General features: G+C 40.6%; 1 protein-coding gene across 1 annotated transcript; it reads left to right on the top strand.

The window, feature by feature from the left end:
* The first annotated feature begins 4,751 nt into the window (after positions 1-4,751).
* ccnk (cyclin K) lies at positions 4,752-12,529 on the top strand. Its single transcript, XM_042389894.1, has 11 exons — positions 4,752-4,911; positions 7,101-7,336; positions 7,689-7,770; positions 7,862-7,993; positions 8,765-8,870; positions 8,988-9,045; positions 9,316-9,485; positions 9,597-9,805; positions 10,038-10,068; positions 10,385-10,456; positions 10,932-12,529. Exons 1-11 carry the CDS (start codon positions 4,903-4,905, stop codon positions 11,480-11,482), a joined length of 1,656 nt encoding a protein of 551 aa, XP_042245828.1. The 5' UTR covers positions 4,752-4,902; the 3' UTR covers positions 11,483-12,529.
* Positions 12,530-12,642: the final 113 nt, after the last annotated feature.

Raw genomic sequence — 12,642 nt, 5'->3', positions numbered from 1 at the left:
CACACACGTGAAGGCGGCGGACAGCGGTGGGACACACACACACACACACACACACACTAGGGGCGACTATCGGTGACTCCCCGGAGCTCAGAGATGGGCTCTGTACAAAAAAGTAATTATCACTCACCAGTCTTCGTTTATTTCATAGACGTGTCTGCCTTTTGAAGCAGTGTCAAGTTACCGCCCAGAAGTCTCTCTTATCTTCACATTTATCGGCTCTAACGGTCATTTTATCCAAAAGATCATGATATCCAACAGTTTTATCATCATTTCCCCTTGTCTACATCGCCTTTTGTCTTTTGTTTATTGATTATTACAACTTTTTCTCCTTTATGTCATGCCAGCTGAATTTTTTTTGGCATGTCAAAAGGAAATCGTTTTAGAATGGCGGGAATATCGGGACCACACACACACACACACACACACACACACACACACACACACACACACACACACCTATCAGTTTTGCGTTATAAACCATATTGGTTAATCTGGGTTCAAAGGTCACGTTTAATTCAGATAATTAATTGTTTTTATATTACAGTAGCAATTTAGGTTGTGTAATAATGATACAGCACACGATCAATATGAATGAAAAGCTCACCTAGCTGCCTACATTGAATCAGAGGAGTAAAAAAAAAAAAAAAAAAAACAGCATGCTGCATCTTTGTTGGGATAATTTAAACATGTTGTGAGGCAACAGTACCCTCTGTTGGCACAGTCAGGAGACATTACTAACCTGTTTAGGGGTGATGCTTTAACCCAGTGTTACTATATTCTCATTTTTAGAATGAAGCAAAAGCCTCCTTAATTTGCCATTTACACAGTTCTGAATCTGAGAGAGTCCTTGAAGAGCAGATCAGGTTCACTCAGAGGCAATTAATGGCACTAATGAGCAATCATCCCGCACATAATTCACTGTATTCATTTAGATCAGTGTATGAACGGATAAGTGCTTACATTTGTGCAGGCTAGAGCACAGTTAAGAACACTCTCAAGTCTCTCTTTTTTTTTTTTTTGTACCTCACCATACAATTCAAACCCGAGGTGTAATGTAATTTGGTTGAAATACATTGTTGAATAAAAATAAAACCCTAATACAGGCTTTTAAAGTTGACACTATTTCCTTGTGGATCAGCACAGAAGTGCGCAGCTATAGCAATACATTTTATAGTCTCCCATTAATAAAACATGGTGGGCAATTTTAAGAGCATTAGAAGTTTGATTGCTTCAGGGCAGGCCTAGGGGACTTTCAGGACAGTAATTATTTATATAAATGAAATGTCATCTCAGCTCTGGCTCAAGTAGACATAACCTCAGCAGACTCCACATGGAAACACTATAGCACAACAGCTATCTTTCACAGAAAGGCTGAGCATGTTGTCAAGCATATTGCTTTGACTGGAGCGCATAAATTCGGTACGTGATATTACATGAAATGTCTTCTTTTTCGCATCGGGCCAAGAGAGCAACAGCAGTCAAGGACACATTGGATGCTTAAGGAAAACATTATCCTGAGTTCACACGCTCTCTTGCCATCTCTGCTGGCTGCAAGCATCTCCTTGATCCTTACCCATGGGTTTCTTAATAATACATCAATGTCTCCATTATAGCTTGTATCTGCTGGCTGCGGGCAAAGGCAGTTTAAGCTGGGTTGCACAGGGCCAGCATAACACAAATACCCTGCTTGTGGACACAGGAAAGGTTTTAAGTCCAAAATGTTGCCTCTAAGGAGACATGCATCTCGTGTGGTAAGTGCCACAGCTGAATGGGAGATACCTGAGCACACCGCAGGGCATTACCTAAACAAGAGATGTGGATACACCGAACTGAAAGTTTTGTCCAAGTAACAGAAGACATTATGTTGTCATTTTAGTTCTATTCTAAAATGATCCCGGATTTAAGGAGATTCAAGGCGCTTATAATTCATGTTAAAACATAAAAAATGAGCCCAATTACAAAGTTTAAGTTGGGAAGCTCTTGCAAAACAGTGGACAAAAGTACATGCGACTTAACTGGCTTCGATTCTGGGTCACAACCTTCATCGCATCCATCTATCTTCTATTTTTCATGTCTCTCCCATCTGTTTATTCTCTGAAGGATACTAAAATGACATTAATATCTTAAAATAGACCAACATATATGGGAGAAAATGGCACATAATACAATTTTTAAGAGCAACAACAACAAAAAAAAGGATTTTGTGTTCTCGAGGTCAAGTGTACAAACTGGTCAAAGCAGCCATTTTGATGTGTTAAACCACAATGTGACAGGACTGACATAAACAATGAAAGGTCCACTCCAGGACAGCTCACGTTAATATGAATATTGCTCTGGGATTTGCTTATAGTCGGAGGTTCATTATGCAATGTTTAATATTAATAAAGAAAGTACAAGTATATATTATTCATAAGCTGATTTACTGGTGTGTGTGTGTGTGTGTGTGTGTGTGTGTGTGTGTGTGTGTGTGTGTGTAGACTTGAGTGACAGATTGAGATGCTCCCTTGCTACGGGCAATACAACTAGACAAGGCTCTTACTTTTCTACAGGACACATCCTGACAATTTCTCCCACAGTTAAGAGGATTTGTCCGAGCACGGGTGAATATATAATGCATGCAGATTCCAAATTTTAATTTGGACGAAGTAAATGATTCAATGCCGGCTTTTCTCAGAAGTGAGGTTGGGAGACGAACAAAGAGGGCACAAGATGTTATTTGTAGTCTACTCTTGCTGCTGTCACATTTCAAGCCAACAAAGTTGATGATGATCATCAGGAGTTCTTGTTCATATCAACTTCAAAGGTTTTAGTTTTTATCAATAATTTATTTCATTAAATTCATGTTTTTTATAAGATTGTTTCACTTTATTGCTACCTTGTGCTGTTCAAAAGATACATTCTGCACTTAATAGCCGACATGTATTTAAAGGACAGCAAAGATTTTGATTTGATCTGTGAATAAAAGCATATTATTCTTGTTTTAATCATATTATATTGTAGTTCAGATTATGGTCACAAATTGGTGTAAACCATCACCTGTAATTTACACACAAAGCAAGTGTAATAATGCTCCTTTCATATCAGTCAAATGCATCTGATTTTTGTAATTATACAATTGAAAATGTACATCTTATCAAACTGTTTGACAGAAGACTTATGGTGTCATTCCAGCCACTCTTATCTGTTACTCCAGCAGTGTGCACTATGTGGTTCAGAATTCATTAGAGAGCTGGATTTTTTAAAAATTCATTAAAAAAAGATTGTTGTATGGTCTATAACTCCAAATCACACAGCGGAATTGCTTCAATTGATATATTGTAAGTACTAGTATAAGTATTCAAAGAGGCAATAAAATTTATTGCCCTTTTTTAATTCCTTTTTTACTTTTTAAAAACACATGGTGTCTCAAATATCTGATATATAACTTTTGAAAACGAATATGAAAACTTAATTGTCCACAATGTGGAAAATCTGCCTTTCGTTTCACCATAAAACATGTCATAAAAAAACATCAAAACATAAAAATATACATACAACAATACATCCTCTCAGCATACACATTCATTCATTCATTCAAAAAAAATAAAAGAAGACAAAAAACAAACTACAGCACAGTCAGGAGCACCACCCTGTATCCTAGTCTACCGAATCCTGGTTTCATTTATCACCTTGACAGCACTCGGGACAAAGGATTTCTTTTAGATATTTCTATTAGTTATCAGTAATCTATAACGTCTTCCCGAGGATAAAAGTTCAAATTCACCGTACAGTGGGTGAGAAGGGTCGTTAATAATTCTGTCAGCTTTACTTCTTAAGAGTTCATCATACGTATTACTCATCTGTTTTTGTGGCTTCCCTAAGATTTTGGAGGCCATGTTCGCTTGTTTCTGCAGCTTGTTCCTCCTCTGAATTTTCAGATCACCATAATGCATGATCATGTTAAAAGATAAGATGAGCCACCAGGCTTTTATACATAGTTTCCAGAATATTTTGGCTCACACCAAAATTGTTGAGCTGGCGTAGCAAGTGGAGGCATTGTGAACATTTCTTAAAAATGTGGTCAGAATTTTCCTGGAAGGTAAGACTACTTATTAACTTATTAAAAAATGAGACACCTCTAACATAGAACAAAAAAGTATTTTTTTTGGCTGCTGATACTGATTTGTACTTTTCTGCTTGTGTTATATATCCCTCTCTGATCTCACTCTTCCTTGTAATAATATTATTCTCTCTTGGTTTTAGGGCATATTTCTAAGAATTCATATGGGCTACCTACTAAAAGCAATGCAGCCTGTAACCTGAGCACAGACTCAAATTGTCTTGTTAAACAGGTAAGTGACAAAATGCAATATGAAGTTACCTAAACATTCAGTTGCGTTAAAATGTCAATAGAATATGTGTAAATTTTTGTATTTGTTTGCTTTCATATAATTTGCAATTTGGAGCCTTATTGAGATTAAAAAAAATGTTTTTACAGTCATATTTGGTCAAATCACTGGCTGCATATGTCAAAAATCTACTCCTTGCTGTCCAAGTCCACGAGTAATTCTCTGTCACCCTCTAGTGGATATTATTGGAAATAACATATCATTTCATACAGAAAATAAAATATGAATTCTTCACATGTATACGTTGTTTGTTTTTTCTAGTAGCAGCAATAGTAAAAACAGTATCCAACAAATCAATTTAAAAGAGGGAAGTAAAACAAAAATCTAACCACAGCCCACGTGTAGCAGATGTCCTGCGTAATGACGTCTGCCCACAGTGACGTACGGTCTCCACCATGACGGTGCCCTTGTTACAATGGGGACTGTTGTTGATCACTTGTTAGCCCATTTATTGTGAATAACTGCGGATTATTCATTTAGCTGTCTGTATTGGGTGCTTTACTTCGACGGCTACATGTTAAAGGTAAGAGACGTAGAAAGACGTTCGGTAATTGAGGTGAATTTTAAATAGTTTTGAGAGGTTTCAGAGCTGTAACGTTAGCCTGAGCGGCGAGAAGACCCCGAGTGCGGCAAGTTTGCTAGCCGCGGCGGCTAACCAGCGAGGAGACTCACCTGCTTTGGAAAATTTGTTTGATTTGATTTTAGGCTGTCAGTATGTTTAATCGAGCCCAGTCGCAAAGCTCTTGGCCCACACATAGGCTAGTGGACTATTGCTAATGTCCATGCATAGGTTAGCTGTATATTCAACTAAGCTAACCGCTAACTGAAACATTAAGTTACCGTTAATATGAGTCAAGCTAACATTAAAGAGCATTCGTTATAATAATTCCGGGAAATCCTTCTTCGTTATTATTGACATCCATATGAATGTATTAATGAAGCAACACACTTAATATTCAGCTAGCTATATGTTTAGCCATAGCATCAGATAAGCTTTGAATGAATGGATTAAAGGTAAACTCAGGGTGCCATACGACGCTGAAGTTAGCTTCTGACTCGGGGTCAAGAGAAATATAAATATTGATATTTAGTGGCAGATTCTTCTTTTTTTTTCACCACTTACACTTGTGAAAGAGTGTTAGACATCGTAGCAAAAACCTTAACGCAGTTTAAAACCAATTTTTAATGAGTCTCTGGAGTCTCCTTGGTAATTTAGTCCAGATTTGACAAGTCTAAGTATAGTGGTTTTTGATCTGGACCTGGTCTCATGTGGTCTGGATGGAAGAAAAAAACCTGTTAAATCGCCCTTTTTTCAGTTTTCATAAGCAAAACAAAGGTTTCAGACATCTGAAAGTGGGTTTAAACAGCGTGAAAGCTTTTGCTTTGATGTCTAACACTCTTTCATTGGTGTAAGTGGTGAACAAAACTGAGAATCAGCCACTAAATATCAACATTTATATTTCCCTTTACTTTCTCCTTAACCCGAATCAGAAGCGAACTTGAGCGTCGTGCTCCGTTTCACTATCACTTCACTCTTAATCGTTGGATTTGGACGTCTGGAAAAGGCAGGTCGGCAAACTGTGACCTCTGCCTCCTCCATGTGTCACTCAGTTTGGACCATAAAGACATGGTACCGTGAAGAAGATATTCAACTTTGTTGCTCAAGTTGTGAGGTTATTGCAGGCTGCCAAAATATTAGCCTATCTTCTTCTTTATTCCAGGGTGAAGTAAAGGAAAACTGATTCTGACAGGGACACAGAATCTAGCATGGCACCCTTGATATTTAGGTTTAGACTATTAAAGTTGAACATCAGCATCAATCATGACAATTTATCACATAAACTAGCACTGATAGTATTCAGAGGAGGTTGTTATTCTTGTCTTTAAGACCAATTATTGAAGACTATGCCTTTTCACAAAATACATGTTGACATGTTTCAGTAAAAAAGAAGTGATGAACATCCAAAGGAATCCATATGAACGTATATTTAGGGAAATTAATGATGATTTAGCCGCTTCTGTTTAAAGGATGTATTTCTTGCCATAATCATTTCTCCTGTTCATACTGAACATTACAAGATCCCTTCATAATGCGCTTACAGTGTAAGTGATGGGGACCAAAGCCCACAGCCCTCCTTCTGTGTCTGTGAGTTTATCTGAAGCTAATATGGAGCTTCAGCCGTCCAGATGAGTCAAATCAAGTAGATCCCTCTCTTTGTTGCTATACTTTCACTGCAGCTCAACAGGAAAAAACACTGTCTGAGGTAACACAAAGAGGGAATTTGATGCTATAAAGACTGTAAATGTGACAGATATCTACTTGATATGACTAATTTAGGCTGCTGAAGCCTCATATAAGCTTCAGATCAACTTTTAAATGCATTATTGCACAAAATGACTGTGTGGACAAACTGTGGATTTTGGTCCTCATAACTTATATTGAAAGCACATTTAAAGGGGATCTTTTAATAGCCAGTATAAACAGGAGGAATAATTACAGCGAGAAACCTCTCACCAGTGTTCATTCGACCACCTGACTGTTGTTTTAAGACAGACTTGAAAAATTGTGAACCTATCCTTTAAGGGTTTTGGTATTGTGCATGCTTACTCACTGCCACACTGTCAGTGTTTTCTATGATGCTTGAAGACAATAGAGCCATTGTACATGTTATTAGTAACATCTGTGCATCTTTATGCATTTTAACTTTATAGTCCAGTGCAGCGGGTCCATCCTCCGTTGCTTCTCCTCAGCCAATGAAGGAATCCAAGGAGAACTTTTTAATGACTGGCCAGTCAATTCTGGACCACATCAAGCCATGCTGGTACTGGGACAAGAAGGATTTAGCCCACACCCCATCTCAGTCTGAGGGCCTGGACCCTGGTACAGAGGCCCGGTATCGGAGGGAAGGAGCCCGCTTCATATTTGACGTGGGGACCCGACTCGGCCTGTATCCTTGATGGATTGATTGATTAATGTGAATACTGAGAAAAGTATTGGAAGATAAATCAACAACACTTTCAGTCGGTCTCTGATGAAATATAGTAAAAGAGCAACGTAGATATCAGGAAATGATACAACAAAATTTGTGTTTTTCACTTCTTCCATACTGTTCTACAGGAGGTATTTTTACATTTTATTGCTAAGACATGTATGTGAGCAGTTCACAGGATTCAGTGTGTAAATTTTGGGCTGTAATTATCATAGCAGCACAGTCAAAGTCAGCTATCTTTTTTTGTTAAGATTTTTTTGCTGATAACTATCTTTAAATGCTTTTTGGTAACGTCCTTGACTGTCAGCAGACACTATGATACACTGGCAACTGGCATCATATATTTCCACCGCTTCTACATGTTTCACTCTTTCAAGCAGTTCCCCAGATACGTAAGTTCAGTCGATGGCTATCCCTCGTGAATATTAATTGTGTTAGACGACTAAATGTGTGGAATTAATGTCGTCATTTGCATCTCAACAGGTGACTGGAGCTTGTTGTCTTTTTCTGGCTGGAAAAGTGGAGGAAACCCCGAAGAAATGTAAAGACATCATCAAAACAGCCCGCAGCTTATTGAATGATGTGCAGTTTGCCCAGTTTGGAGATGATCCAAAGGTGCGCTTCCGTTTTCCTTCCCTCTGTTGTCTTTAGACTGTTAACACTGGAAATTGTGAGTTCAGAGGAAAGGTCGTTTCAACCTCAGTCGCGGAATTTCTTGTGGTCACCGAGTGCAGAGAAGAATTAACAGTCTTAACCGTAAATGTGTTGTAACCCAGCATAACAGAGCCCTGACATAATATCATGTAGGTTTAGAGAGGAAAAACAAAAACATCAAGGCAAACTTTCTTGCAGTCTAATTGATGTTATTCTGTTGTAACAAGCAGACATAATCGTGTTTTGCACGATTCTTGACTGACTGCTTACGTGGGATCTCTCTTGTTGTGAGTGAGAAGAGTCATTAAGTACAGACTGATGTAGGCAGATCTGACAAGCTCATGGAAGTTTTGATGACATTTAATCACAAAAGGACAGTGAGAAACATTGATTTGTCACAAAATAATGAATAATAAGGTTTGGGGATGAGACTGACTCACACAGGACAGTGAAGCTAGACCTTGTCACCCATGTTTTTTCTATTTTAATCCCTACATGTGTACTAATGAGGAGTGTGCAGCTAGTAAGCGCGGAAGAATCAAACTCTTAAATTACAATAGGATGTAGAGATAACCTTTAGTCACTATATGCACTGAAGATGCTACTGTGTGTGCAAGACACTGTTTTTATGATTAAGGTCTGCCAATATGTAAGAGGCGAGAAGTTGTCCTGCTTTGATCTGTACTGTTCTCACCAACAGGATGATTGAGGTTTCTGTATTTCTTTGAACAGGAAGAGGTGATGGTGTTGGAGAGAATCTTGCTACAGACTATCAAATTTGACCTGCAGGTGGAGCACCCCTACATGTTCCTGCTACGCTATGTGAAGCAGCTTAAAGGTGAGATGGGATAAGTACGGCGTCAGATCCGCACAGTCACAGATACATTATGGCGCTAGGAATCAGTTTAACATGACTTTTGTCCTTATTTGTTCTCATCGTTGCTTCTCGTTAAAGGAGAGAAGAATAAAGTATGCAAGGTGCTACAAATGGCATGGACCTTTGTCAATGACAGGTGAGCAGCTGGCACATTAAACCCTGACTTTAGTCTCACTCTTTGTGTCACAGATGACTTCTTCTATAATTCATATATTGGATACGCTTAATATTAATATCACCCTAACCTGCTGACTGGTAAATATCTAGCTCCAGTGTGCTATGTAATAAAAGCATAATGTCAAATCTAAATTGATGGAGTTACAGTAACATGACAGAATTAGAAAGTTTCCTTACAGCTGACCAAAATGAGAGCGCACAGTAACCATATTGCCTGTGTCCCTCCCAGCCTCTGCACCATGCTGTCTCTGCAGTGGGAGCCAGAGATCATTGCAGTGGCTGTCATGTACCTGGCCGGTCGCCTCTGTAAGTTTGACATCCAGGAGTGGACCGCCAAGCAGTCATCACGTCGCTGGTGGGAGCAGTTTGTCCAGGACGTCCCAGTTGAGCTGCTTGAAGGTACCCATAATAAAGCCACGACACGTGACGCCTTCCCTACGACTTTGTCTAATCTCTCTCCAGACATGTCTCAACACTGATTTACAGAAAGAACATATCCTTGTCTTGTAGACATTTGCCATCAGATCCTGGACCTGTACTCCCAGGGCAACAAGCCCATCCCTCAGCAAATGCAGGAGAAGGAGCGGCCACCCGCGTCACTGACCCCCGCTCCTCCAGCTCCACAGGGACAACCCCAGGCCACCAACCCTCCTCCCCCACCACCAAAGAAGACTTCCCCTCAGGGTGGCAGCCCTGCACGCCAGCTCAAACGCTCACATGTGAGTAAATGCTTGAACAGCATTTATGATGGCTCAAAACCAAGGCCAGTGCAAAGTTTCTCGATAATCCTCCCTAATCTTAAGTTCAACATTAGTTTATTTAAATATACAACATCTTTTGCAGCTTGTGTGTGTTTAACTTGATTCATACTCCTGCGTCAAACAACAACGATCAAACATCACCGCCTCAAAATAGAAAGTGACTGTTTGTGTTCATTTTTCTTTGTTTCAGACGTCTCCAAAAGATGAACCAAAGGCTCCAGGTAAGACTTAATGTTAAACTCTGCACAGGCGAAACTCTGCTCTGCTTTTGGATTTTAAAGCAGTAGAAAACTAATAAATCTCAGTCCACCCACTGAAATACGTCCAAGAAAAGTTGGCTAATTAACATGACATCAGTTTACTTTAAGTCTTGGCAAAATACAGATATATTGAGGAGTATAAATGTCTAGGATCAGTGCCTTCCCGGCAGGTTTTAAGATTTTCTAAAAAATTCAAGCCTGCAGTAAAGTTCTTTAATGCATTCACTGATTTAAAAAAATCTGTTGCATCTTATTATCTGGTCCATTTAATTTACAGAACAAGTTGGATCGAAGATTCCTCGACTGGAGAGCCCTATGCCACCTTTGCCTACATCTCAGCCTCCGCCAGGTAAGAAGTGACCGTTGTCACAGTCTTCCTCCGGTCTAATCTGCGGAGAAGTTAAAATGTTTGGTAGACGGTAGATGCGTGCTGGCATCCCCTCAACACCCCGCTGTCTGTTTGCGTGTGCCACCAAATAGGCCAATAATGAGCCGCCAGGACTCCCCGCCTCCCAACTCAAAGTCTTTAGTCCTCTCAGTCTGCTTACATAACCAGCAACTCGTCTGGACATTACGTTTCCCAACACACGCACACTCCTAACTTCTCCCAGACCAATCTGATTAGTGCTTGAGCCTGATAATGAGACCTCCTATGAGGCTGAAGCCTGGCAGTCTTGGTCTAGCTGTGCGCTCACTGTCTAGGAATGGAAAGGTTATTTGAGATCATGGCGGAATGAGAAGCCTCGTATTATTTACGGGAAAGACGATGGGGAAATTTTTAATAAGTTGTTTTTTCTCTCCGCTCTCTTTGTTTCACTCATTAGACCGCAAAGCTCCGGCTCCAGCCCCTCCCACAGAAGCAGAACCAGGAAACGAGGCGGCTCCTCCACCCCCACACGCACCACCTCCCCACCAGCCCCCTCCTCTCCCCCACCGCCCTCCTCCGCCACCGCCCTCCAACTACATCATGTCCACCTCCAGCTCCTACATGTCCGGGGAGGGATACCAGAGCCTGCAGTCGATGATGAAGACAGAGGGTCCCTCCTACGCCCCGATGCCGCCCAGCTACGCACCCCCGATACCGCCATACCACCCTCACGTCTACCCCCCACCCGCAGCTCCACCTCCAGGCCCCCCTCCTCCTCCTTCCACCTACCCACCACCCAGCTTGCCCCCAACCTATCCGCCGCCGGGCTACAACAGCTACCCTCCACCACCGCCTCCACGCATGCCGCCGGGCCACGGACCCCCTCCAGGGATAGGCCTTCCACCTGCTGGGTACCCTCCTCCACCCCCTGTGCCCCCAGGACAGTCACAGGTGCCCCTGCCCCCTCCGCCCGGCATGCCCCTGAACCGTGGCGGGTGGATGAGATGAGAGCAGAGAGGGTGTGACAAAAATCTCTGAGCTGAAGCAGTGCAGAGCCACCGCTGGGGATGAAAGCTCTTAAGAGAGGGAGAATAACTGGGAACTTGAGCTCGTTCACCTCCTGTTGTTGAGCTTCTAAATGAAGGCTCATCAACAAATAGACTTGAAAGGAAAAGTGAGGTCTGGACAGCATTGTTACGAGAACCAGAACTGGTGCTGAAAGGCTGCAGTGAGAATCCTGAAATTTTTTTTTTTTTTTTTTTGAAAAAGTGACTTAAACACATGTAGGATGGTACTTTGTGCGTCCAGTTCTCGGATCTTTTAACAAACATTGTCCAGTCGTTGTTTTTGTTCTGGAAATGTATCAGAAAATATTAGCACCCTGAATTTTATTTGAGTCTTTTCTAGTTTTGTCACACACGCTTAATTCACTAATTGTGAGAGGATGAAACATACCTTTCGAGTGACCCTCTTACATTTCCTTCATGATTCTGTTATCATGATGATGTGTTTACATTTGTTTGCTAATTTCCCATTTATCCCCTGTGTCTTTTTCCTCCTGCAATCTGTTTTTCTGTTCTCTCCACATTCCTTTTTTCCCCTTTGAGAAAAGACGGTGAGTAATAAAAAGATTTGAGATGAACATGCAGTGGTCAAATATAAAAGAATGTCACACTGAAAGAAACATGCTGCATATACAGTGTAAACATACTGTTTGTTTGTTTTTTTTCTGTGAAAACAAAGGTTATGTTTCAAGACATCTCCTCTATCTCTTGATATTGTCAGCTTTTTCATTTTATCGCTGTTTATTTTTCCTGTCCCGTTACGCAAACTACCAAACAAAAACCCTGTAAACAAACCAACTGTGTCGAACACTGGACAGTCTAAGGTATATTTGTACATATCTGACCTTTACATTTAGACAAATCTTTTTGAGAGTTTCTATCCATATGTGCCTTAGTCAGGCTCCTCTTTTTCTGTATGCTGCACACAGCTTTGGTTTTGTGTCCATGTGACACTTAAACAAAAATAAAGACCTGCTTTTCCTACTTTGAACTGGAGTTGTGTTTTTCAGTCTGTGGAGGATTAAAAAGTTTTAGTTGCAACTGGAGTCGTGTGCAGAATTTCATAGAAAAAAATCTGTCATTTTACTTCCAGTGCTTTACCAA

This window comes from Thunnus maccoyii, chromosome 17, assembly GCF_910596095.1.
Source record: "Thunnus maccoyii chromosome 17, fThuMac1.1, whole genome shotgun sequence".
In the NCBI taxonomy this organism is placed as follows: Eukaryota; Metazoa; Chordata; class Actinopteri; order Scombriformes; family Scombridae; genus Thunnus; species Thunnus maccoyii.
Note: the sequence above shows the minus strand (reverse complement) of the source record. Positions and strands in the feature narration are given on the sequence as shown.